Source organism: Lampetra fluviatilis, chromosome 9, assembly GCF_964198595.1.
Source record: "Lampetra fluviatilis chromosome 9, kcLamFluv1.1, whole genome shotgun sequence".
NCBI classification, from domain to species: domain Eukaryota; kingdom Metazoa; phylum Chordata; class Hyperoartia; order Petromyzontiformes; family Petromyzontidae; genus Lampetra; species Lampetra fluviatilis.
The window spans coordinates 2,032,047-2,059,294 of record NC_136283.1 but is presented as its reverse complement, the minus strand read 5'-3'; the positions used below and the strand labels follow the sequence as shown (position 1 = coordinate 2,059,294).

The 27,248-nt window shown below is 52.2% G+C and overlaps 2 protein-coding genes and 1 long non-coding RNA gene across 7 annotated transcripts in view; 1 reads left to right on the top strand and 2 right to left on the bottom strand.

The window, feature by feature from the left end:
* Positions 1-21,672, bottom strand: part of LOC144934110 (cadherin-related family member 1-like) — a 26,395-nt gene extending 4,723 nt beyond the window's left edge. Inside the window, exons 1-17 of one of the 4 annotated variants that reach the window (XM_078859518.1) lie at positions 20,488-21,663; positions 18,678-18,755; positions 17,719-17,864; positions 17,291-17,341; positions 16,845-16,934; positions 15,975-16,061; positions 14,854-14,967; positions 13,346-13,489; positions 12,296-12,374; positions 11,741-11,838; positions 11,364-11,567; positions 10,572-10,724; positions 9,813-9,977; positions 9,011-9,078; positions 7,739-7,967; positions 7,293-7,547; positions 1,309-6,278 (exon numbers count right to left, since the gene is read on the bottom strand). In XM_078859518.1, the coding sequence (XP_078715644.1) occupies positions 6,000-6,278; positions 7,293-7,547; positions 7,739-7,967; positions 9,011-9,078; positions 9,813-9,977; positions 10,572-10,724; positions 11,364-11,567; positions 11,741-11,838; positions 12,296-12,374; positions 13,346-13,489; positions 14,854-14,967; positions 15,975-16,061; positions 16,845-16,934; positions 17,291-17,341; positions 17,719-17,864; positions 18,678-18,755; positions 20,488-20,554 (2,307 nt within the window). In that variant the 5' untranslated portion in view covers positions 20,555-21,663 and the 3' untranslated portion in view covers positions 1,309-5,999. Of the gene's footprint in view, positions 1-1,308; positions 6,279-7,292; positions 7,548-7,738; positions 7,968-9,010; positions 9,079-9,812; positions 9,978-10,571; positions 10,725-11,363; positions 11,568-11,740; positions 11,839-12,295; positions 12,375-13,345; positions 13,490-14,853; positions 14,968-15,974; positions 16,062-16,844; positions 16,935-17,290; positions 17,342-17,718; positions 17,865-18,677; positions 18,756-20,487 lie in introns of those variants that run through there. The other 3 variants (XM_078859514.1, XM_078859515.1, XM_078859517.1) reach the window with 3 other exon arrangements.
* On the top strand, positions 20,456-27,248 carry LOC144934111 (beta-microseminoprotein-like). Its single transcript, XM_078859519.1, has 5 exons — positions 20,456-20,476; positions 23,682-23,820; positions 24,572-24,677; positions 25,357-25,483; positions 25,976-27,248. The coding sequence occupies exons 2-5, from the start codon at positions 23,818-23,820 to the stop codon at positions 26,097-26,099; spliced, it is 360 nt and encodes a 119-aa protein (XP_078715645.1). The 5' UTR covers positions 20,456-20,476; positions 23,682-23,817; the 3' UTR covers positions 26,100-27,248.
* LOC144934112 (uncharacterized) lies at positions 22,399-24,067 on the bottom strand. Of its 2 annotated transcripts, none has more exons than XR_013637133.1 (3): positions 24,001-24,067; positions 23,722-23,883; positions 22,399-22,705 (listed from the first exon to the last, which is right to left on the bottom strand). It is a non-coding gene; the product is annotated as an uncharacterized LOC144934112 (long non-coding RNA). The 2 variants fall into 2 exon arrangements; XR_013637134.1 differs by lacking the exon at positions 22,399-22,705 and adding an exon at positions 22,887-23,252.

The following is a 27,248-nucleotide window of genomic DNA, read 5'->3' as shown; positions in this document are numbered from 1 at the left end:
AACTACTCGCCCCCCCTCCCTCCCGATACGTTCCATTCATTGGCTACCATAGTCTGATGAGCTCCCCCCTCCCTCTCCTCCCCCCCTCAACTCGCTTTTAAGGGATTACATCTTGAATCATTGCCTCACTTGATGCAGCTAATCTGGCTGTGACGGTCCCACCTGATGACGGAGACTTGTGTTGCCTCCGAAACGTCGTGATTTTTTATTTTATTTTATTTTCATTCATTTTGATGTTTTACCTACGTGACTTTACCGAAAAAACCTAAGAAGATGATTCCTTGCAGTCACGAAAGCTTCAAATCTAGAAGTACTCAATATACTCTCCAATAAGCTGAGCTATTAACATCTGCTTTTTTCCAATTATATATTTAAACCAGTAATCACTGCTGCTCTGGTGAATAGCTTATGTGAGATGGGCAACGTGTGTGTCCATTAAGCGCTTGTCTCTACAGTCTGTGAAGGCTATATGGGGGATCTTTGTCTTCGTTGTGTGTTCATGTTGGCGTGTGTGGGCGCGCGCGTGTGAGAGGTCGGTTCACGCCACCACCGAAGTTCGATTCCCGGCCACATCGGTGGTGAGTGATATCCGAGCCGATCCTGGGTCTCCGTTTGGGTTGATTCACCCTTAGACGCGCACCTGGTAATGGTGAGTGGACATGAGCACGATGGGGGAGACAAAGGCGGCAGGGAGTAGTGTGCGCCACACCACTTTCTTCGTGCGCCGTGCCGGAATTCATGAACTACTTAATAGGTGCTCGCTAACACCACTCACCCAGCGGCAATCTTTACGGCTGCACGATAGCTCTTTGTGTGTCCGTGGTCTGTGTGCGCGATGCTGCTATGGGGCCGTCCATAAATGACGTCACGCGATTTTGGACGGCGTCACAAAAGTCAGACCCCCCCCCCTAAAATATGACGTCACAAAGCTCTGCCCCCCCCCCCCCAAAAAAAAAACATATTTCCATTTTGAAAATAAAACATGCTTCAAATCGCTTTAAACTATTGTCATTGTAGTGCGTATTTAATGTGGCGCTGCACTCTGATGTTGTCGGAGAAAACATTTATTAAAAAGTCTTATTAATTAAGTAGAACGTGTTGTCTATAATTATTTAAAGTTGCGCATTTTGATGTGACGTCACATTTCTCAAACCCCCCCCCGTCCCACATCGTCACAAATGTCTGACCCCAACCCCCCCCCCCCTAGGTGCGTGACGTCATTTATGGACGGCTCCTATGTTGCACTCAGCGAAACGTTAAATTGTGGACAAATGGGAGTTGGTTTTCATTCGGGTACCAAAATGCCACGATGTTGATTTGTTTTTATTTCTTCCGAGACCCCGACAGCAGCGGCGAGTCGCGGCGTGAGTTCCCGTGCGACTCGAGCCGATGGTTTGGGACGAACCGGGAGTCGATATCTACTCGACAACTCAAACCATCTTGAAAAGGTAAAGATTTCGTGCGCGAAAATCTCAAGAAAATATCATACAGTGCAACGCTGCGATTGGACAAACATCCCCATTGCTGAAAATTATACGAGCGAATTACTCAACGTGGACTACACATCAGCAAAAGCAGGAGCAGCAGCAACACCGCACACCTCTTATAGCGTAAAAAAAACGTTGCAGGATGCTACTGAAATAATAAATAGTCTTTAAACATCCGTGGGGGGTTCCCCAGTAAACAAGCGGAACAATTACAACGATGAACGTGGACGCGGTCACTGCCGTGGGCTTATAAGGGATAACATTTTATGGGTAATGGCCCTCGTTCACAAGATTAATTTGTGGGTTGTTTTTTTCAGCTCCATAAAATGTTAAGCAGAGCGTGCTGCATCCGGCAGAGCAGCCCCTCAAAGTGTTTTCTGACTTTGTTAAAGCAACAAATTGAGAGGCAAACACTCCCACATTCGTCACGAAACTAAACTATTATTTTGTTATTTTACCCAAGGCCTTACTGAGCCACGTAGCTCTTTTTCAGAAGTGACCTCGCTATCACAAATGATGGCTCACCGTCACGTGGACATTTGGAGCAGCCAAATATTCTAAACGCGCGATGTCGATTCTAAATGTGGAGGGGGACACCGGAGGACCCGGAGAAAAATCCACGTGACCACGGAGAGAGAGGACATGCAAACTTCAAAATACACAGCAGCTGTCAGGATCAGGGTCAAACCCACGACCCCTGTATACCTGGCGAGGTAGTTAACATCTCGCCACCATTGACACCTCCTTACAGGGAAAAAAGCTCTGCTCTGCAAAAGGGCCATTGCTCGAAACGTTAGTCTTTTATATATTTGAGGGGTGTCCCGGAAGAAGAAAAGCACTAATTGATAGCCAAGAAATCGCGTTTTGCAGACAGTATATGCTTCAGTTGAGAGTTGGCGGATTGAGTGGATAAAAAAGTTGACTGAGTGAGATTCGGTCCTCCGTGGGGAGATGCTGCAAGAACGCAAATCCCGCGTGGATGAAGTGTTTTGAGGGAAGCTACGATGAGTTAAGTGTTCCAATGAAGCTAGTTAGCATGGGTTAGTTTTATATATGTGACTCCTCTACTCACGAACGAGTTAGGTTCTACAAGTCTGTTCGTAAGTAGGTTTGTTCGTAAGTAGGTTTGTTCGTAAGTTCAACTTTACTCTCGTCGATTCCAAACGTGTTGTACAGCGTGTACACTAAACACGGGGAATGGCTTTAAATGTTGTATAATCTCCTGTAGATGTAGATGCCACTGGTTCTTCATGTTCCACAGATGTAGATGCCACCTGGTTCTTCACATTCTGCAGATGTAGATGCCACTGGTTCTTCACGTTCTGAAGATGTAGATGCCACTGGTTCTTCACGTTCTGAAGATGTAGATGCCACCTGGTTCTTCATGTTCCACAGATGTAGATGCCACCTGGTTCTTCACATTCTGCAGATGTAGATGCCACTGGTTCTTCACGTTCTGAAGATGTAGATGCCACTGGTTCTTCACGTTCTGAAGATGTAGATGCCACTGGATCCTTCACGTTCTGAAGATGTAGATGACACTTCTTTTTCATGTTCTGCAGATGTAGATGCCACTAGTTCTTCACGTTCTACAGATGTAGATGCCACTGGTTCTTCATGTTCTGAAAATATAGATGCCACTAGATCTTCATGTTCTGCTGACGTAGATGCCACTGGTTCTTCACTTTCTACAGATGTAGATGCCACCACCACCGCAATCTATTGCACGGCGGTTGAACTTACGACTCTCGGTCCGAACAAGAAACTGGCCATACGGACATATTTGTTCGCATCTGCGAAAGTTCGTAAGTCGAATGTTTGCAAGTAGAGGAGTGCCTGTGTCGCGAGTTATACGTGATGTCACTGGTATACTCGATGTGGTGTGCCGACCCGGATAGACCCGGCTTGAATGATCAAGTGTTTATCTCTCCAGCACAACCCTCACTTGTAGATCATATACAGTGCACACATACTGTAGATTACGTACAGTATATGTGCACTGTAGATCGCGTACAGTGCCTACTGTATAGAGTGTACAGTTTGTACTATACAGTTCGTGTACAATATTACATGGGTTCTAAAGTTCCACCTTACAAACTATAACGAGATTATTTGAACACGTTCATTAACGCCAGAAATGATGACAACAACAACAACAATAACTCTAATATAAAAAAAAACACCCTACAACTTTGTTTCAGCAACACGTGAACCTGAAACGTGCATATTTACATAATAATTACATTATTTAAAAACAACTGCATTTACACAACAAGAACAACGTGTGGGATTTCCCTCCATAACACAGCAGTCACTTGAGCCCGGCTATGGCATTTGTGCTTCGTCCGTACGGCTTGGGCTTGGCTCTACCCCCATATGGTATCGTTTTTCTCCTATTCTCATCGCTCTGGCTCATCATCATGCGCTTATCCCTTTCATGTATGTTGAGCTGCGTATCCTCACGACGATGCTGTGCATCTCAAATTGTTCGAATTGTATTGACGCAGCGTTGTGTTTACACGCTCCATGACAAAGTTGTTGTGAAGGGCGCTCTATGTTAGTGTGCCCTACGCCGCGCTGTTCTAACATCTAGATTCTTACGCACGTGCCATCCGTGCGTACAAAACAATATCAGTCGATCAATTGATCAAACACGAGCAATTGATCAACGTCGATCAATCGAACAATTTCAGTCGATCAATTGATCAAATTCGATCAATTCAACAATATCAGTTGATCTATTGATTTTTTTTAAGTAGATCAATTGATCAAAGTCGATCAATTGATGAAATGAACAATATCAGTCAATCAATTGATCAAAGTCGATCAATTGATTAATATAATTCGATCAATTGATCGTCACGAGCCCATGCACGAGGACGGATATCACCGGGGAAACGTAATAACCTACGAACAAATATTTGCCCCGAAAGTTATAGGAGGTTTAAATTGTTACAAACGGGTAGAGTCATTGTTCAGAGTATTGTAGAGTGGGCGGATGAAATGGACGATGTGTAATTCATTGTCAGCTATTTGTGCCGCCATCCGTGGGGGTGTGACATTCGGGAAGCTGCCTGGAGTCTAATTGTCTCGTGACTGAAGGCAAGACAAGACATCGTGAACAATACTAATAAAGTTTGCGGTTGCCACGTGCCACTCCCACCGACCAACTTCCACGGCGCACGCGTCTCACCGAGTCTCCCAATTCACCTCGGTTAGAATCTCAATGTTAAGTCGCGCCTGGTGATGCCTCATCATGTACCACGTGATATGAACCTTATGGCGGTACCCCGGGGAACCATTGTGCCCCGGCTCTCGAACGATGTCCGTGACGCAGTCGTATTTAGTCTGTTTATGGTCGGCGATGCGGCAATCGACTCATCTCGACGAGCTGTACACGATGCACTATTCAAGGTTGAAATTTTCGATCACAGATTTTGTTACGCTAATGTTTGGCGTTCCGACATCGCGGAGTGGCACCGATTTTGGATTGATTGGTACCCCAGTCGCGGAGTGAAGTTCACCCCTGGAAACAAAGTGTCCCAGAAATAACATTTAATTGCCTCGGCCATTTAGTATTATTTGGGTACCCTGGGGCACCGCCATGAAGATCACATGTACACACGATCTCTCTGCCTGACAAAGATCCCACGTGTAGCCTTGAACAGACTGTTAGGGTAAGTGATGTTTTAGCGAGCACCTATTGAGGCCGGCACGGCACATCAGGGGGTGGAGTGGCTAGCACCACACCCGGCAGCCTTTGTATCCCCAGTGGCGATGTTTTTACACCACCAGGAACTCGTTTGAGGCTGAGTCGACCTAGGGGAGGCCCAGGACCGGTTCAGATATAATCGTCACTGGTGTTGGCCGTGAGCGGGAATCGAACCCGGGTCGCCGGGTTCGTAGCGCAGCGCGCTAACCGCTACACGACCGCTCCCCACACACACACATCCACGATCTCTATCTTAATTTGAAACAAATCACGTGGTAATGCATCTGCATTGCCATAGAAGCACCTGCAACATTAACGACTACAAAACTCAACACATTCGTCAATAACACGGCCTTAAAGAGAGGCAGAGTTACTCCGGCTCTTTGGCCTCTCTGTGCGCTGTGAAGAAGGGCCGTTGCCCGAAACGTCGCCTATTATGTTAATTTGCGTCAGTGCTCTGCGGCGTGAAACACGCATCAATACACACCCAATGCCTCGTACTTTGAATACGAGCTCCCGACATCGCGTGGAACACGTGCACACACAAGATCCTCTACCTCGAATCGCATCAGCACTCTCCCGCGTCACGTGGGACGCCGAGCAATCATCAGGCGCGTGCAGCGTGCAAGGACCGCATTTTCACTTCAACCGAAGCGAATCGGCACAACCTCGACGAGACGCAGTGCGTCGCGACGATCGGGGCGGATTTCATCCTGTGTTAGAAGAAGAAGAAGACGAAAAAAAAGGTTTGCTGGCTGGAGGGAGGTACGGAGGAGGGTCACGTCCAACTGTCGCGACTCCTACGGCGGCGACGACGGCGGCGCGGGTGGCTCCGGCGGCGGTGTCTGCGCGCCGTCTCGTGAGGTCGTCTGCCCGCTCATCCTCCTCCTCCTGATGACGACCACCCGCTTGCGCCCCGCCGGGTGAACGCGCGAGCGCTTGACGCTGCGCCAGTACGTGGCGCCGGAGATCAGCGCCGTCACGGCCACCAGCGCGGTGGCGCTGCCCATGCAGATGGCGACGAGAGCCCAGGGCCGGTGCTTTAGGCCCAGCACGTACGTGAGGACCCGCTCCTTGATCTGCGAGGGGTTCGTGGTGTCCCCGGCGCCACGTGTTACAGAGTCCCGGACTTTGTACGTGCGCGGCACGCGTTTCTGTTACTCCACTGCTGGATGAGGGCCTCCTCATCCCCCTCCCCTCCTCATCCCCCCCCCCGCCCCTTCTCCCCCCGCCTTGTGCTGGGTTTGGTTACGGATGCGGGGTTATTTGACCGAACTTCAAGCGACTTTACGCACTCGTCAGCAACACTGTGGCTTTAAAAGATGAAATCAAGATAAAACAATCATTGAAGTTTCAGGCAATGAGATCTTCTTCAGAGCACACCGTGTGGTCCTTGCACGCTGCACGCGTCCGATGATTGCTGAACGTCCCACGTGACGTAGAGAGTGCTGATGCAAATTAAGATCGGGATCTTGAATGTATGTGTGCACCTCCGATGAGCACGGTTCGCTACGTACGGTGCGAAAGAAGTTCAACACACGCGTGTGTTTGTGTGTGTTGCACGCGCAAAGAACACAATGTGCTATGGTGAATGGCCATTGCCTGAAAAATCGCAGATTTGTTTTTGTTTTAAGGCAATGTTGTTGTTGTTGTTGACGAATGGTTTTGAGCTTGCATTGTTAACTGTGCTTATGCACCACTGCTATATTCCCTGCCTTCATCAACCCACAGTGAGCAGCACGAACAAGTACGGTCGCCGCATCCATCCGTGGCACAGCGAGCTGACAGCGTACCGTGCCATCGCACACGCACAGACGAAGATCCCCCGCGTAGCCTGTAACAGGCTGTTGGGGCAAGCGCTGTTTGCGAGCACCTATGAAGGCCGGCACGGCACACGAGGGGTGGGTGATCAGCACCACGCACGGCCGCCTTTATCTCCCTATTGGCAATCTTTGCACATTCCTCATTGGAGGGGAGACCCAGGACCGATTCAGATAATCGTCACCGGTGTCGGCCGTGGGCGGGAATCAAACTCGGGTCCCCAGGGCAACACGCTGAACGTTGCACGCGCGCACACGCGCACACATCCTCACCTCCTCGGTGATGTCGAGGCGCAGCACGGCGGTGCTGCTGAAGGCCGGCGTGCCGCCGTCCTTCGCCTGCACCAGCAGCGACCAGCGGCAGTCGCGCCGGTGCGTCAGGTTGCGCAGCGCGGCCAGCGAGCGGATGGACGGCCGCAGGCGCAGTTCGCCGGACGCCGTGTCCAGCTCGAAGACGTCGAGCGGCTCGGCGCGCTCCAGCGAGTAGCGCACCACGTTGTTGGGAGCCTCCGCGTCGCCGTCCGTCGCCTGCGCACGGCCACCAAGAGACGTTCGTTTCGAGGTTCGAGTGAAAAAAATATGTTTTTTGTCGCTGAAGTCGGTGAGATACGCAAGGGATCAGCGAGACCTGGCGGGGCGTTAGTCTGGCAAATTTTTTGTTTTGTTACAGCTCAACTCTCTCGTCGCGACGACCCGCGGCGCCCCGTCGCGTCGCTCACCAGGATGTGCAGCGCCCTGCCGATGACCATCACCTCCTCCAGCACGCTGTCGCTGAACGCCGGCGGGTGCTCGTTGACGTCGGTGACCGCCACGAGGACCTCGGCGATGCCGAACAGGCCGCCGCCGTCCTCGGCGCGCACCGCCAGGTGGTGGCGCGTCTGCGTCTCCGCGTCCAGCTCGGCCCACGGCTGCGTGTACAGCACGCCCTTGCTCGGGTGGATCAGGAACCTGCCGAGGGGTGCGGTGGGGTGAGGGGTTCAGTGGGGCAAGGGTTCAATTGTTCAGGGGTTCAATGGTTCAGGGTTTATATGGGTCAAGGGTTTCATGGTTCAGGGGTCAATGGGTCAGGGGTTCCATGGGTCAGGAGTTCAATGGTTCAGGGTTTATATGGGTCAAGGGTTTAATGGGTCAGGGGTCAATGGTTCAGGGGTTCAATGGGTCAGGGGTCAGAGACACTGAGACCGCATTAATGAACATTCATCCGAATATATGGGAGCGGCAACCCGCGGTGAACCGTCGAACCCCCCCGGGGGTTTGAGGGGGATCAGGGCAACGTTCACCGAGAGAGCCCAGCTTGCCGCCTCGCTACCGGTTGGTTTCGACTTTGAATGTGTGTGCGTATATATTATGTTGGGCTTATTTCGCACCTTACAAAGTCAACCGTCCTCCTTGGACGTATGGGGATAGGAAAACAAACTAAACACAAAAATCAGTTCTAAGGAAATGAGTTTTCAATCTAGATGCTCTTAAAGTACACAGCTCCAGAAGAGCACTCCAGACGGGCGCATAAGTGCATCTGAATATCAGCAATGCAGTGACCATCTTTGTTTAATGGCTAGCCAAATCTGCTCCCAAGAAACCTGTAAATCTCCCCCCAGGGCATTAAAAGTCAAAAATGTATTGAGTTGCATCGTGATGATAATACTAATAATGTAACGCCACTCGAGACGACGCGTTTACACGCAGCTCTCCCCTGAAGCTACACGTCTCCTTTATCGCCCATTCCCTTCCGCTTCCCTCCCCTCACCCCTCCACTCCGTCCCGTCCCTCCCCCGAACTTTCGTGACCCCCACGTGCCCTCTGTTAAGGTCACTCATCCCTCGGCCCTTGCATGCCCCTTGCCATCTGAATCACTCCCTTTGTGTCACCACTTTTAAGCTACGTAAAGCGCCGTGAGCTTAGGCGCTCCGTGAATACAATTCAAGATAAGCATTGTGAGCTGTCGTTTTTTTCCCGTGGCAGGGGAGTTGCGAGAATACATCGCGACTCACATGTCGGCCCCCTCGCCCGCCAGCGTGTATCGTATCTTGCCGAACTTGCCGGAGTCCGGGTCCACAGCCTGCACGGCGGGGTAGGCGGGCCGGTGATCACAGAGAGAGCGAACAGGACAGAGAGAGAGATTGCGTTGTGAGTTAACCGCCATCGTGCCCAGGTATCCAGTGTGGAGAAAACCCATGGACACGAAGGGATAACACTGAACCCCCCCACCCTACACGGGACATGCCTGGTGAAATCCGACTTGCTGTACTGCCTTATGCAGACAGATTATCGACCTGAGGGTGTGACCTCGTTCACGTGATGGCTCCATTTCTGTGTAATCCACCGACCACACTTGTCCAATGTCGATGGACGGCAAACATAATTTTATTGAAATGGCCATGTACTTGACAGGATGGGGGGAAGCTTTCATCCAGCAGTGGAGAGGCCATGGCTTATGATGACGATGCTGATCGATGGTGATGGCCTGAGGATGTCTTCATCCAGTAGTTGGTACAATTATTGAGAATAATCATTATGACGATGACCTATGGCGGTGATAGACAATGGATGATGATGGCCTATGGTGATGACAATGGGAGGACTTAACCTGGCAAGGGATAGAGACTGACCAATGATAACTATGATGATGATAACTTACAGTTGTAGCATGGGGAGACATTCATTCGGCAGGGGATACACGATGGCTTGACGAATATTGTGAAAACAACGATGACTTGATGTTGGCGCAATGCCTTCATTCGGAGGTTCTCCAGGTGTACAAGTCGGGTAAGTGGGCGCTACGAGCTCTCGTGCCTGCACTGTGGTGACGATTGACCCTCCGGGCGAGTTCTCCCGAATCTTGGCCACGTAGTGGTCCCGCGAGAAGCTCGGGACGTTGTCGTTGATGTCCACGAGGTCGATGTTGATCTCCACGGCCGACGAGCGGCGCTCCACCGTCTCCATCTCCTCCGCCACGATCTGTCCGGTCGGTTGGAGATTTTAAAATTGAAATGACACGTGCTTGCGCTCGGGTGCAATGCCTAGCGCAACACGCTACGAACCCGGCGGCCTGAATGATTTAGGACTCCCAGTTCATGGCTGGCATTAGCGGCGAGTGATACCTGAACCGGTCCTCGGCGCCCCCCTTCGTTACCAGCAGTGGATCGACGAAGGGTTGTTAAATTATAAGATGTTAATATTTGATGATGACAACGATGATGAGGAAGTGGTGGCGCAGCGATTAGCGCAACGCGCTTGAAAATCTGGCGATGTTCGTCTCCGTACATTTGGAGGAATTTTCATTATCGCCGTCTCGGTGTCTCTGACCCCCGTCTGATTCAACCTCTGACAAGTTGAACCCCCGACCCATTGAACCCCTGACCCATTGAACCCCTGACCCATTGAACCCCTGATCCATTGAACCCCTGACCCATTGAATCTGACCCATGGAACTCCTGACTCATTGAACCTCTGACCAACTTGACCCCTGACCCATTGAACCCCTGACCCATTGAACCCCTGACCCATTGAACCCCTCCCTGCAACTGTTGTCGTTGACCCCGTGACCCGCACCTGGCAGCGGATGCTGCGCGTCCGCTCGTAGTCGAATGCCGCCGAGTTGGTGACCACGAGCGCCACGTGGGCCTCGTTGAGGACGGTGCCCGGAACGACGCGGAGGGCGGCGCCGGCGCCCAGCACGCGCAGACGGAACTTGGCGTTGGCGCCCTGCGTGCGCCGCGCCGTGGCACACGCACGGACGACGCCGACACGGAAGCGCGCGTGAGCACGTGCGCCAGTGCGCAATATCGCAGTCGTGGAGGGGTCGTCTGGAAAGAACTCGGCAGCCCGCGGCGAGATCTCGTAGGCGGGTTAATTCTGTCTCGTTGCTAGGCGACTGCTAGGTGTAGCAGGGTGGGTGTGCCGTTCACCGTCGAATCTCGGAATGCGCAAGTGGCTCAGCGGAAATTTTCTTTAGGGAGGCGTAGAGCCGTTGTTTTTAAAGACATTGTACTCACCGCGGAGAACTGTAGTGACACGACCGCACTCTACGATAGCTGGTGCCAAACTGTGCTAAACGCTATCCCATATATGGTCTTGCGGGAGCCTCGACACTGATACAATTATTTTATTTTATATAAAACTGATGACGTACACGTACGTCATCAAAATGTGAAACGGTTAAGTGGATGGCAAGAAGCGATTAATTACGGTGGAGGAACGGTGGCGCCGTGGTTAGTGTAAGGAGGCGGGGTCACGTGGGCATTTTGGGGGGGGGGGGGCGTTGGATCGAATTATAGAATCGATTTAACCGACGGACCGATAACAAAAAATCGATTAGCTTCCTGCCCCAGGCCGTGCGCCCACCTTGTCCCCGTCGGACACGGTGATGTTGAGTCCGCGGATGACCTCTCCGAGCGGCGGGTTCTCCCGGACGCTCGTGCGGAACACGTGCTGCGGGCCCGCGGGGCCGCTGAACACGGGGCTGTGGTCGTTCACGTCCACCACGGTCACCGCGACGCCGGCCAGCGCGCCGGAGCGGCCCAGCGGAGACGCTCCGACCTCGTCCGCCTGCGCGGCCCGAGCGGCGAGCGGATTGCGTCACAATAGCGTTGTAGCGTCATCGTGTGTGTGTGTGTGTGCGTACACAATGACTTGGGTTAAAGGCAGCATCGTCACGGCGCAGCCACTCGCTGCAGGGGCACTGGAGCCAGGGGGATAGGGGGAGGTACTGGATAAAATACCTGGACGAAGAGCTGATACGAGTCTTCGTTTAATCTCGTCACGTCAGGCACGGTGATGGCTCCGGTAGTTTCGTTGATCAGGAACAGTCCATTGCTACCTGCAGCGAGGAAGATTGTGATTATTATTCACAGATGAGGAGGATTATGATTATTATTCACAGATATGTGTGTGTGTTTGTGTGTGTGTATGCAGGGCTTAACAGCACTTGCCCCTACAGTCTGTTAAGGCTATATGGGGGATATTTGTTTGTATGCAGGGCTTTATTGCCACTGAAGACGGTCTGGATCTCTGATGTGCTTGAGTAGATGCAGGTCACGTGTGGTGGGGTAAACAGTGGGCACCCCCCACCTCTTCAAAGTCATCTGACCAGCATGAAAGAGTAGGCCAAATACCCTCTCTAGACTTGAGGGATCTTGAGAGCTCCCTCTCGTCAAGGCGTTGCCACCAGCTTGGGCGCGAGCAAGAAGTTGCAGGCCTGCGCCTCTACATTTTACTTTTTGGACCCGAGCCCGGCTTTGTTTTTGTTGAGAGAGCGGCGACGCTGTCCTGGGTACCGTTGACGACGGAGTAGCGAATGGGGTTGGGGATCGCCTGGTCCCCGTCATACGCCACCACCGTGAAGATGTCCGCTCCCTGCGCGCGACGGACGGGACGGCACGAGGGGTCCGAGACGGAGTTGCGCGAGCTACGGCCGGGCCACGGAGACCGCTGCCGTGGCGGCGAGATGTTGACTACCTCGCCTGGTCGACAAAACGTCGTGGGTTCGATCCCGACGATGACGGTGCCTGTATATCTGCTTGGTTCTTTCGGTAAAGTCACGTAGAATGGAAATAATAAAATTATAAAAATAAAACATAATACAATTAAATATTTTATTATGTTTAATTTTTATTATTTTATTATTATAATAAAAATAAAACATAATAAAATATTTTATTATGTTTTATTTTTATTATTTTATTATTTCCATTCTACGTGACTTTACCGAAAGAACCAAGAAGATGAATCCCTGCAGTCACGAAAGCTTTAAATCGAAAGGTGCCTGTATACTTGGAGTTTGCGTGGAATTTTTCTCCGGGTTTCTCCTCCGGTTTTTCTCTCCGCATTTGGTATCAACATCAGGCGTTTAGAGTATTTGGCTGCTGAACATTTCCTCGTGATACTTCGTTGAGCTATCATTTGTGACGAGGTCGTTTCTGAAAAAGAAGCTAATGGCTCAGTGGGCCTTACAAAATAGTAGAAAATAGGTGCTGGCTAACAGCACTTGCCCCAACAGTCTGTGAAGGCTATAAGGGGTGGGATTTTTGTCTTTGTCTTTTGTTAGTGGTTGTGGTGGTTGTGGTGGTGATGGTTGTGGTAGTGATGGTTGTGGTGCTGGTTGTGAGGGTGCTGTTGGTGAGGACCGGCGACATTTTTGACAGTAGCGATGGTGGTGGCGCTGGTGGCAGTTGTGGTGGTGGCGGTGGTCATGGCGGTGGTGGTGGTGATGGGACGGTTGTGTTGGTGGCGGTGGAGGCGTTTGTGGTGGTTTTGGTGGTGGCGGTAGTGGTTGTGGCGGCGGCAGTGGTGGTGGCGGCGTTGTCGGCGACACCGCGGCTACTCACGGAGGGGGTGTCCTCGTACACCACCGCGTGGTAGGGCACGCCGACGAAGGCGGGCGGCGTGTCCTGCACGTCGCTCACGCCCACCGTGACGAGCGCCGACGCCGAGAACACCACGAACGCCTCGCGCAGCCACCCGCCGCCGTCCTGCGCCGCGCAAGCGATCGGGAGGGGGGGGGACGGAGGCGGGTGGACGGGCGAGGGAGAGATTTGCTTTGGCGTCGGTGTCGTGATCGCAGGGGAGGAGAGAGTAGGAGACGGGAACGGCGTTTCACGTTCTGCGCACGGCTCAATTTCTCCCAGCCGTCCCGAGCACCGCGACGTTCCAGACTCGGTTGGTGCGGAGTAATCACACACAGCCCCTGTGTGGGATATACCGCTGGTCGGGCGGGGGGGGGGCCTCCTGCCACGAGGTGCGGGGTCGATAGGGGTTTCATTGACCATACTTCACCCACGCTGTTCAACGCCAGTCGGTGAAGGCGGGATGCAAAAGATGTGTACGGTACAGCTTGCTCTGGACTCTGCTGCCCACCACCACGGGAGCAGAGTTGTCGGATGTTCACGAATGTAAAGGCAGGTCAGAGCTGTTGAAAGCACACTTCAGTGCAGGTCATTCCTGTGTCTTGATGTCACGTGTGTATGTCGAACTTCTTTCGCACCGTACGTCGCCAACTGTGCTCATGGCATCCTCGGCTGTTGGGAGCTCCTCGTGTGTGCGTGCGGCTCCGAGCGAGAGAGCGAGGCACAGTGCGTTGGGAAGAGCGGTAGTGTAGTGGTTAGCGCGCTATGCTACGAACCTGGCGACCCGAGTTCTATTCCAGCTCACGGCCAACACCAGTGACGATTATCTGACCCGGTCCTGGGCCTCCCCTAGGTCGATTCAGTCTCAAATAAGTACCTGGTGTGATGTGTAAACATCGCCACTGGGGAGACAAAGGCGGCCAGGCGTGGTGTTGGCCACACACCACCTCGTGTGCCATGCCGGCCTTCATAGGTGCTACTCGCTAACAGCTCTTGCCCCTACAGTCTGTTACAGGCTATACGGGGATCTTTGCCTTTGTCTTTTTTTTGCGCGTGCGGCTGCAGCGGTGGCAAGAGACACGCGCACGGGGGAGAGAGAGAAGTAACGAAGACAACGCAAGGGGTGACCACCAGAGGTACACTGCTAACTTACTGGTGTGTCTCTGCTAACTTACTGTCAACCAGGACGATCACGGCCACACTGGGGCCCCGCGTAACGCCGACCACTGCGGGCGGATTTGGAGGTGAAGAAGCTCGCGAGTCGAACGATTGTCGCCGGAATAATTGACGAGTCCAGTGGCGCCCACCCAAGCCGCCCCGCCCTGACACCCACCCACACCACCAACACCACCTACACCACCCACCCCACCCTACCCACACCACCCACCCCACACCACCCACACAACCCACCCCACCCACCCCACCTACCCCACCCACCCCACCCACCCCACCCCACCCCACCCACACCACCGCTGCTTCCCCTTCCTCACCTGCGCCACGACGGTGACGGTGTGGGCGCGCTCCCTCTCGTAGTCGAGCGACGCGTTCGGCTTCAGGCGCACGACGCCGCTGTGCCGGTCCACCGCGAACAGCCCCCGCGCGCCCTGCCACGGCAGCGAGAGACGCAGCGTCGTTTAATAATAATAATTAGAGTTGTAGTTGTTGTAGTTGTAGTGTGTGTACACGTCGTGTCGAGCCCGCACTCGGAGGCGCCGGGAGGAGGAGCCCCCACAGCAAAAGTCGCACGTAGATGAGCCGCTGCCAAATTCGCCACCAAAGCCCCATGCGGTCCTCAATATATCACGAAGGTGTTCATACTCTGTGGTTCTTTCGGGAAAGTCACGTGGGTAGAAAATAATAGATCACGACTTTTCGATCGCAACACAGCAGGGGAAATGCTGTGTTGGTCTCACCTGACGACGGTTTGCTTGTGTTGCGATCGAAACGTCGTGATCTATTATTTTCTACCCACGTGACTTTACCGAAAGAACCAAAGAGTATGGATTCCTGCAGTGACGAAAGCTTCAAATCAAAAACGAAGGTGTTGTCGTCCAATGAATGAGTGTTTCTTTCTTTACAAGTGGGAGGACACCGGAGCCTAGCCAGAGAAAGGGGGAAACACTCTATCCGGTAAAGATGGAATAGGCAGGGGCCACATTCCGCTCGACCTGGCCACAAATTATGTCACGTGGAATTGTACAGCAGTAAAACACTCCAAACGCGTGACGTCGATTCTAAATGTGAAGGGAAAAATCTGAGGACACGGAGAAAAATCCACGCCACCACGGGGAGAGAGAGAGACACCGCAACCTCCAACATCCAGGCGTCTGGGTCTTGGTCGAACATACGACCTCTTGTATACCAGACGGGCTAGTTAACATCTCGCCATCGTGACGCCCGAGATCTGATCTGGTTTTACGCGAATAACAACAACGGCGCTCTCGTTCAATGTAAACTCTGTGCCCAATGTAAATGCTGCGGCTGGGATGCGGCTGGCACTGCTGGTGTTGCGGTGGGGAGTATTGGCGGCAGGGAGTGGGGGGAGGCTGTGAGTGGCGATGTGGCTGGTGGCGGCGGTGGGGGTGCCAGGCACGGGCTGGTGGCCTCACACCTGCAGGTGGTACAGGATGCTGCCCCCAGAGCCGGCGTCTCTGTCGGTGGCCGTGACTCGTAGCAGACTCGCCCCGCTCGGACAGTCCTGGCGGAAGAGGGAACCCGCGAGTCAACGAGCCCACCGTCGATTTCTCACGATTCTCTAGCTCAGCTCCACCCCACTTCTTCCCCTGCCGTTAAGTGCGCGCAGCGTTTGCGGAGCCCGGCGGCTCGCTCCGTGTCTTCGGGAGCGCTGCTCGGCTGGCCTTGGAGCGGCAGCTGGAATGCATCCCGGTAATCCGATATTATTGTACCCTATATTGCTCTAATCCTATTAGGACAGAGCAAGGCGAGGCAGATGTGTGATGACGCAGTCATTCCCGGTGCAGCGTTCTGGACTTTTGTGCACTGGCTGTCTCCTGTTAACCCAGGGCATGTCATGTGCCGAATGTTGTTTCTATAATAGAGCCGTGGCTTATTGTAGGCAGGTACATGGGTGTGTAAGTAGGTGGTTTGTGAATGGACAGGTAGTGTAAGTAGGTGGGTGAGTCGAGGAAGATGTTGGCAGGTGTGTAAGTGGGAAGGTAGGTTGGTTGGCAGGAATACAGGTAAAGTCGGTACTTGGGTAGGTATGAATATATGTGGGTCGGTAGTAAATTTCTTTGGTGGGTTGATAGGTTGGCATAGAGGCAGGTGGGTGGGTAGGTGGTGAGATGGGTAGGTGGGTGGGTAGGTGGATAGGTAGGCAGGTGGGTGGGTGGTGAGATAGGCAAGTGGGTGGATAGGTAGGCAAAGGGTAGGTGGTGAGATAGGCAGGTGGGTAGGTGGATGGGCAGATAGGCAGACAGCTGGGTAGGAGCGTATCTCGGCGAGCAGGTGGGGACCTCACCTCAGGCACGGTGACTGTGTAGGGCATCCCATCAAACACAGGTGGCTCATCATTAACGTCCGTCACAAACACGCGAGCCTTCTCCACGACCTGTCAGAACACGTCATAGTAGTTATCGTCGTCGTGCAGTTTATCCAGAAGTGCCTCAATGAGTCTCAAAACAGCTTTCGTTGTTGAGTAGGCTCCTACGTTGGGATGTTTGTCAGTAGCCCGAAGCAGCCGCAGAAACCCCAATGCGAACACAACATGGGTGGAGATATCACGCGGTCAACAGCACCACTCTCGCCCGTGTACGGACGCTTAAAATACGGTTCGCTCATCGGCCAGTAGAACTTTTTTTCCCCCTACAGGCATCAACCACTGTGGTGTAACAGGCGGCGCGGGTGAGCGCCTACGGAAGGAAACGAACCCACGTGGAGGAGGACGTCGCTTGCTCGCTCGCTTACCGTGTTCAGTCCGTCGGAGATGCTCACCATCACGTCCAGCTCGTCCACTCTCTGGGCGCAGGGGGACAGGGGGGAGCACAACGCGCGCATACAAAGATCCCTCCCGGTAGAGCCTGTGACACACTGTAGGGGCAAGTGCTGTTCGCGAGCACCTATGAAGGCCGGTACTGTGGCACACGAGGGGGTGGGGTGGCCCGGCTGCCTTTGTCTCACGAGTGGAGATGTTTACACATCGCAGCAGGTGCTCGTTTAAGGCTGAGTCGACCTAGGGGAGGCCCAGAACCGGCTGAGATATTCATCGCTGATGTTGGTTGTGCTGAGCGAGAAAGTGAACTCGGGTCGTCGGGTTCGTGGCGCAGCGCGCTAACCGCTGCACCACCGCTCACACACAGACACACACACAGACACACACACAGACACACACCCACCTCACGGTCCAGCGGTGCCACCAAGGTGACGTTGCCCGATCGCGGCTCCACCGCGAAGACCTCCTTCTGCCCCGGGGGCGCCTCCATGCCGTACGTCACCCGCGCGCCCTCTGGGTCGCTGCCATTGAGCGTGAACACCTGGGTACCTGGATGCACGTGCATGTGTGTGCGTGTGTGTGCGGTAGTGTAGCGGTTAGCGTGGTGCGCTATGAACCCAAAGACCCGGGTTCGATTCCTGCTCACGGCTAGCAAGCAGTGACGATTATCTAAACCGGTCCTGGGCCTCCCCTAGGTCGACTCAGCCTCAAATGAGTACCTGGTGCGGTGTGTAAACATCGCGACTGGGGAGACAAAGGCGGTCGGGCGTGATGCTGGCCACCCACTGCCTCGTGTGCCCTGCCGGCATTCATATGTGGCACTCGCTAACAGCGCTTGCCCCAAAAGTCTGTTCAGACGAAAGGGGGATCGTTCTATGCGAGCGGCAGTGCAGTGGTTAGCGCACCGCGTTGTTGGGGCCACAGTTAAAGTTTAAACACGTGTCAAATGCTGAACAAAATGAGCACCCTAAAGATATGTTTTCAAATCCTGTTCAATATTGTAGCAATATGTTTTCATGTCAGGAGAAATAATTTGGAGAGAGGGGGCAAAGCATCCCTGCAAATGGCTCAGCCCCCTTTTCTCAATTTTGATCAAATTCTTATAGTCAAGTGTGAAATCGGTGAAGCCGATATCGGTAGTTGTCCGGTACTCTGCTCCCACACCGATCGCTCTCTCCCTTAATCAACTGACGTAATGATGTCCGTGGCATTGCCTCAAGAACTACGTGAGGTCGCATTTCTCCTGCGGTTGTTTGTTAGCAAGCCATCATCTCGTACGGGATGGATATTTCACTTGAGTGATTTTTTTTTCCTTAAACCGCGGGACATTTGGCCCCCGGGTCTCCCTGGGAAGCTCCTTACCGACGGCGGTGTCTTCCGAGAGGCTCGTGAAAGCCATGTTCCCTCCCTCGTGGAAGAATGGAGCGAAGTTCGCTTGCGCTGCGTAGAGGACAAAATAGTCGTTGAGTTAATTAGATTAATAACTCACAACAATGGCATCCACCATAACCATGCCAATGGGGGACACTCAGGGCCTCACATCTTACTCGATATCTTCCGGGTCACTGCCACTGCTAGAATACAAAGTGCGCCTCGTTATAATAATTCTCTATTATTGTACCCTATTTGTCGATCATCGTAGCAGGTGCAAATACGTATCAAGGGATCAACATTAGATTGAGATGATTGAAGCGTTATGCCAAAATTATTCCTGGAACAGTGTTCCATGCAGGCTGTTTCCGGATGAATGTAAGCATTTATACAACAATATAATGATGTGATGTCGAGGTGGCCACGTGGCTCAGAGGTCAGAAGTCAGAGCTCTGATCTGGCACTGCTGAGATCTGCGGTTCTAATCCAGAGGCTGCCTTATGATTAAACCGGGTTCTCAAGTGTGTTGAGCTGATGGTATCAGCACGGTCACCCATGATTGCACAAACACAACCGTGCCATTGAATTTGATTATGCACATTTTCTCTCCGTGGTAGGAAGCTGCTGGCCTCTAGTCAGAGATCACTTAAAGGGATTTCAGAAGTAGTTCTGTGATATCCGATTCCACGGACAATTTTCGAACAGGAAGAGCTGCACTGCATTGCGATTATTCATCTCGTTGCAATGAGACCGATAGCAAAATCAGGATACAACTGTGGAAATAAAAATTATGAATATTTTCTTTTTTATATAAAAATTATAGACGCTCGTGGCCTCGTGTAATTTCAGGTGTTCTAGAAGGGTCATAACGGTGGCTTATCGATAGGCCGAGTCTATGCGTACAACAAGAATCAATGCAAAAAAATCTAATTCGTATCTCCTCAAATTTAGGGACAACGTTGTTGAGCTTTTAATAAAACAAAAAATATCTGGCTACAATCGTTTGAATTCAGATTTAATGAATACTTCATGAAGGCATCCAAATACGAAGTCAGGTTTTCAGTAACTCAAAGGTTTAAGTTCGTGAGACTCAAGTCGATGGAAAGTGAACGAACCCCACTGGTGGCTACTCATCATCAGCCAAGACCGATCCACTACTGGATGAACGCCTCCCAAAGCCGTAGCCGTCTCCCGCGGCCATGCTTTGGAGAACAACTGGTTGCTGCGCTACAATTAGCACGGTTGGCTTCGTACGGTGTGAAAGAAGCTCAACATAGAACACACAAATCTAGATAGAACACGCAAGTTTAAAGTCGAATTTGTTCCCACTCAAGCAGCCCTGAACCAGTGGTGGAATGTCCACATTCCTGTGGCGAGTGAAAGTTTGTCCAAAGAACCACTGTCGATTTTCTATTTCGAATAATTATATTATAATCATCGCCCTAATTAAATGTACATTTTTAAATGAAATAAATAAATAACCGCCGCGCCCCCCCCCCCTCACTATTGTTCATCTACCAGCGGATGAGGGTCACAGGGGTTGTTTGACCATACTTCACCACGTTTTAACACGTCTCGTAAACGCACAAGAAGTCAGTGCATGCTCCACCAAATGGTCAATGACTTAAAAGCAGCCCGTGGCTTCGGCTGTCAAACAGTTAACGAGAGGAGACGCATGCCGAACAACAGCACACACAGCAAGCGAGGATGAAGATGTTGCAAAGCAGGAGGAGAGAGGAGAGAGGAGGGAGTAAGGAGAAGAAGAAGAAGCGGAAAGATGAGCGGCAATGGTGAGACTCACTCGCGGGCGCGAACAGCAGCGCGCAGATGGCGAAAAATAGCGGGAGGCAGTCGTCAGACGGAGGCATGCTGACGATCCCAGAGAGCTCGCGGGCTCGCCAGTCGCATCCTTCGCGCGCGTCAACGCATTTACTCCCACGACCGACGCCGGCGGCGTTGACTCGCGACGGATCGAGGCACGCGTTTTGGGGTGTGAGGGTTTCGCCCTCAGCGCAGGAGCGGCGACTCGTTCGTTTGTCACGGGGCAGTGTCCAGGGACGCAGATTATGGGAGGCGAAGCCTAATTAACGGGAGTGGATTTAGCCGCTCTGCTGCCTAATCTTCTTCCCGCGGCTTAGAGAGCTTGCGGGGTGCGTGGTGGTGGCGGTGGTGGTTCTTGTGGGTTTAGTGGTGGTGATTGTAGCAGAGCAGCGAGGCTCACAACAACGAGCGGAGCGCCGGGCGGATATAACACAGCGAGTTGGCACAGCAGGGGGCACAGATGATGCATCTGCCAGTCATCTCAGTTATGGCACCTGGGTCTGTACCATGACCTCCTCCAAGCGAGCATTCGACACTTCACGTGGCATTAAAGTGCACACAAGCGCCGTGGTGAAGTCACCGCCATTCAGTGGCTCATGACGGCTGTTGTCGATTGGTGGTAGTCGCGGACGTGTTGGCGGCGGTGGCTGTGGTGGTGCCGGCGGTGGTAGTAGCGGTGGTGGCGGTGGTGGTGGCATTCGTGATATTGGTGCACAAGATACGTAACGGAGGACAAAGAAGGCGTTTGATGAAAATTATCCCAGGCAGGGCCATCCTGTGGCCCACGCGGGGTGCTCAGCGGGGCTTTCCCGGCTTCACGCGGGGCGTGGCGGGAGCAGAGACCCTGTCAATCTTTAAATCAATCTAAAATTTTGTGTGTGTGCCAATATCGCCATCGATGCTCACAAACTCGCTACCGTGGAGTCGAGGGACGTGGAGGCGCGACTCGGTGGTGAGTCTCCACACACTAATTAAGACCAATATTGTAAATGCCGCCGCGTGGTCACGCCCATCAATGTCACCGCATCCAATGTGCCGAGTTGCTCATCTCCCAAGCACCCTGAGGCGCGACAACACAGTTTGTCCGAACCCGTATGAATCTGACACCGCTGTTATAAAATTACACTCAGCAATGATAATAATGTAGAGCCCCTGCGAGCAGTGATTATTAATAGGGCATCGTAATTAAACTTGTTGATGGAAGCATGCCCACGCCGTACCTTGGTTTTAAAAATTTTGTTTTGTTTGACCATACTTCACCACGCTGGTAATTGCGGGTTGAGGGCGGAGGGGGCGTGAGAGCCAGGACCTCAAGTTCAAGTTAATTTATTAGGTATAGCCCTGTGAGCCATTCGGCTCTTGAATCAGGTGCAACCGCAACAAACAAAAAACTAAAACATGAACAAGAAAACATCTTAAAGTGACTATGTGACTAGGTGCAAACAGAAAATCCAAGAAAATACAGCAAAAAATCCAGAAAAAAGCACCGTACACCAACGCTGTGTGCAAAAATCCTGTTCAGATATTACTCACCGCTGATGTTAGCCGTGGCCCGCAATCGAATTCAGGTCGCCAGGTTCACAACGCAGTGCGCTCATAACGCATTGTGTCATTGTTATAATTGTTCTCTACATTCATATTAATTATGTTTTGTAGCACATTGTCAATCCAATGGTGGACGACCTCTCCAGACCATGTCAGTTTTGAGTGTTGCATGACCATACTTCACCACGTTGGTCAATGCAGGTTGGTAAGGGGGAACCCAGGACCGATATCTCTCGACACTGGCGTTAGCCATGGACGGGAATCGAACTCAGGTGGGCGGCTTGATGGCACACAGCGAGAACCACTGTGACCACGCTCCACTACAATACATGCTGTATATGTACTCGTATTTATATATATGCAGCATATAGTCCATCATAATTACGACAACAACAATAATAATGTATAGCCCATGTATCAATCTACTGCTGGACGAAGGCCTCACCACGTGGTGTCGGATATGAGGGGGGGCTGGTTGTCTGCTTGACCATACTTCACCAAGAGCTGCTCAGCGCCGTCTGGTGAACGCGGGCAGCTTTTGACGTGGGGAGCGTGAAGAGTCCGGCAGGAGAGTGCCACGATGGATTTCATCCGTCACCGCGCTCTGCTGTCCCGCAAAACGTCGCCCCGCAGGAGCCTGTAGCACCTGGGGGCTATGGACGGTGGCCACACAAACGGCCGGAGCTCTACGAAGAGCGATCTCAGCTTGGCATTATTAGCGATCATCTCGGGGGCTTTACTCGCCCCCCCCCCACGCACCCCCAGCCCAGCGTGGTACACACAGCCCCCCCCCCCCCCGCGCAGTTAATCCGCCAGCCGCGCAGTGCAGGCCACGCACCTCAATCCACCACCTGCGTGACACGGGGGCTGACATATACCTGCAAAATAATAATCATATTTGTATTGACGGCTGTGCACAGCAGCAGCAGCAATCATGCATACGCTCAGCATGAATACAAGTCGTGAAATTAAGAGAGCGAGAGACAAACCTCACGATAACCCCGTGCGAAATAGTTATAAGAAAAAGTTACATGCCAAAAGCCATTTTGGTGACTGAAATGAACGCGTGTAAATAGATACGGGCGAAGACATTGAGAAGTGTGTTGAGTTGTGGATGAATGCCATCTCTTCTCGCTCGCGATACGAGCGAACGCAGTGAGTCGCGAGATGCGCGGTGACGATCGATTCTTCCTTCCGAGCCTGGGCAGGGAACGACAGCCGTGGGAGATGAAGCGATTACAAAAGAACAGCTCGTACACAGGCGCGGGATGGATTGTTACAGCACAAGACTGTATGAGACGACGACGGTTCGGGTTGCATCCTTCATCCAGCAGTGGATAGAGTATGGCTGCTGTTGCTGCAATGCCCTTGTACAATCACCACTGGTGCTAGCCGTGGCCAGAAATCAAACTCACGCCAAAGTGCGTGTAGCGCAGTGCGCTAACCGCTGCGCCACCGCTCGCCCCCCACCACTAAATCTATCATGTATTTTGAAATAACAGCCGCATATGAATGTCCCAGCGTGTCAGCCGAATACGTAATCATCCGCGTATGCTAATAGCGCTCACCTGCACGCTGAATTTATAATATGACACGCGAGTTTGATTTGTATGACGGTAGCGTGTGCAGGTGCGCGGGTGCGTGTGCAGGTGTGCGGGTGTGTACACACGTGTGCAGGAAGCCCGCAGGCCGTTCGGTATAAAGTGAGAGGCTGGACGACACGGACATCGACTCTCGCCCCGACCGGGTCCGCAACGTCGCCTCCATGGTGAGGTCGTCTGCTGGGCTGCTCACGCACATTGCGATCGGTGGAAGGTTGCGTGGCTTACATCTGTTGTGATGGGGGGGGGAAGTCGACAGATGGTGTTCGTCGCGTTGATTTTGTTTAACCCAGGTGAGACTTCGAGAGAAGCATGTTGAGTCAAATTTTGCAAGAGTATGTACGTACGTTGAACTTCTTTCACGCCGTACGTAGCCAACCGCACTAATTGGAGGTGGTGGGAGAGAGTGGCATCTGCAGAGTCACGAAAAGAACGAAAGCAAAAAAGAGATAACGTAGAACAATTGAGCTCATACAGTTCAGTTGTTCAACAACAAACTGCGCCATCCGTGCATTTGACTCTTGACTTAGGGGTGGTCTGAAATGCAACGTAAGTAAACGCACTTTTATTTCACCAGGAGTTGAAAACAACCAATTTTGGACAGCATGGAACGTGGTATTACACTGGTCAACAAAAAAAACATTTTTTTCTGGCCTGGACTTTTGCAGCTGTTTTAAGACTAATTTCAGGGTGCTGATTCCAAATCTGACCTCAGATTTGCTCTATCACATCTCATTTTTATGCTATCGCCATACCCCATTTTCATTAATTTTACCCGAAATTAACTCTGTCACTTATGATTGCAAGTTGTTGCGAGTCAGTGACTGCTTTAGTGTTAAAATATGGTGCTCGTTCACGTAACTTGCCCCAACGTTCTATGCGGGCTACACGGGGGAACTTTGTCTGTGTGTGTCACAGAAGGTCATGGCGCATCTGCTGCTGCTCCTGCTGCCCCTGGTAGCGCTCACCCACGGCTACTGCACCCAGCAGCAGCTCTCAGCGGACATCGTCATGCGGGACGGAGGTGAGTGCCACTCTCCCTTGAATGACAGAAGCAACATTACAAAAAACACACGGACACCCCCCCACCCCACCGCGTTGTCTTACCCTGTAGATGTTGCGCGTCGGCACGAGCTGTCGATGCTGCGTCTCCCCCTTCACCGGGCTGCCCCGCACGAGTTACAAAGCTTCGCTACATTGGGGGAGGAGGCATCGAAGTGCCGTGGGGCCGACACGCTGAGATTGTCGGAGGTGTGTCCGCTCCTCGGCATTGCCAAAGAGAGGATTAGAGACGATGGCAGGCGGGGTCCTTCGTATGCACAATGGCGATGGCTGCCGCAGAAAGTGATGCCACCCAGCCGCCCAGCCCGAAAATACGTCCACCGCGAAGATGGAGCAATAAAATAAGCTCGCGCGTCGGTGGCATCGTGCCGAGATGTGTATGTATGTTGAACTTCTTTCGCACCGTTCGTAGCCAAGCGTGCTAATCGGAGGTGCGGGCGAAGGACAACGAACCAAACACGCATACACACAAAACACGGTAGTGACGGCGTGGGGAGGGCCTTCATCCAGCAGTGAAGAGAGCATGGCTGCTGCCGCCGCTGCTGCTTCTACTGTTGACGACGGTGACGATGTCGATGTTACCGGTGACCGTTGCCCGTTCGTCTTCCTCTTTTTGTTTGTTGTCACCGTGCCCGCGGCAGTCCCGGTGCTGGAGGAGGGGTCGTGCAAGGACGAAAACGGCGAGTCGCGACTCGCCGGCGAGCAGTGGAGAGAGCGTGGCTGCATGCAGTGCACCTGCGGGGAGACGGCCGTCTCCTGCTGCAGCATGTACGTAACGCCGCCAACAACGTCGCTCCGAACAGCGTCGCATATCCGCCCCCGACCGATCAATCGCCCGCACCCGGCCGCACGTTGTTGAATGTAAAACGGTGTAAAAAAAACGTTCAAGGCCCTTATTTGTTAGCAGCAATATTTTCAATTGTAACCCGACAATTAATTGGAAGCCAATGCAGAGATTGTATGATAGGGGTAATGCGGTTTAAATCTTTCGTGACTGCAGGGGTTCATCTTCTTGGTTCTTTCGGTAAAGTCACGTAGAAGGGAAATAATAAAATAATAAAAATAAAACATAATAAAATACTATAATAATATCTTATTTTATTATTTCCTTTCTACGTGACTTTACCGAAAGAACCAAGAAGAAGGGGTAATGTGCTCACGGGATGACGACGATGATGATGATGATGACGACGATGATGATGACGACGATGCTAATGTTATCCGCGCACCGCGCCCACATCTCCTCCCATCGGCCGGCAGCGGGGGCAGAGCGGTGAACTTTGGGGCCGACTGCGAGGCCGTGTTGGACGTTGACACGTGCCGCTACTCGGTGGTGAAGAAGGACGACCCGAGCCAGCCGTGCGCGCACGACATGGTGGGATAGCGCGGAACACGACGCGTGGGGCCCCGCCCACCACGGCGCGAACCCAGGCCACGCGAGATCAGCGGAGAGAGATGGAGGGATGATGATGATGATTATTGCGATGGAGGAGTTAAGGTTGAGTGGTGGTGGGGTGATGGGTGCACGCTAACGGTGCTTGCTACAACAACCTACTATAAACGCTTTGTCTTTGGAGTATTTTGATTTAAAGCTGTCGTGACTGCCGGGATTCATCTTCTTGGTTCGAGGAGGAAGGGCGCCTTGACAAAGAAATTTGCTAACCCAGCTTAAATATACGCTGGCAAGCTTGGTGGTGTTCATTCAGACGCTGTCTTTCCGACAGACCTGTTCTTCACCTGAGGACGGCTGCTTGCGTTGTGGCCGATACGTCGTGAGAATTGTATTTTATTATGTTTCATTTTTATTATTTTAGTATTTCCTTTTACGTGATTTTACCGAAAGAATCAAGAAGATTTGGAGTATTTGTTAAGTGACGGTTTCTCATATTTGGAGTGCTCACTACCTACACGTGGCACCTGCATAGCGAGTTGATGTCATCATCATCATCATCATCGCGCTACCGACGTTTGCCCAGGTGTGCTCCCTCCTTGCAACTCCCAGTCCGTCGCTAGTCTCGACCACCTGACGTCATCTGTTCTCACGACGTCTCCTGCCCACCAAGTTGGCTTAGACTCCTCAAACACTCAACGCATTCGTCAACAGCACTGCTGCCTTCAAAAAAATTAATAAAAGTATATGATAATACGTATGTTGAACTTCTTTCGCACCGTACGAAGCCATCCGTGCTAATCGGAGGTGCGGGGGAACAGGTGACGTTTCGGGCAGCCTGTCCTTCGAGTCAGTGTTTCTACAATCAGGATGATGTCTCTGACTTGCGTGCGTTCTCGAATCCACGTGCCCCTCGTTCTGGACAATTCCAAGCGCGCTTTTCTCCGCGCCTCGAAGTGTCTTGAGTGATTTTGTCGCTCATGGGAGATGTGGATACAATCATGACATGCGGTCCATGGCCAATGCTATAACCCGCATTAAACGTAAAAGATAAGATGGTGTAACATTTTATATCGGCAGTTTTGTTCACTTCAGTGACCACTCAATGTTGAGCGAGGTTTAAAGTTTTGCGCACGATATTGT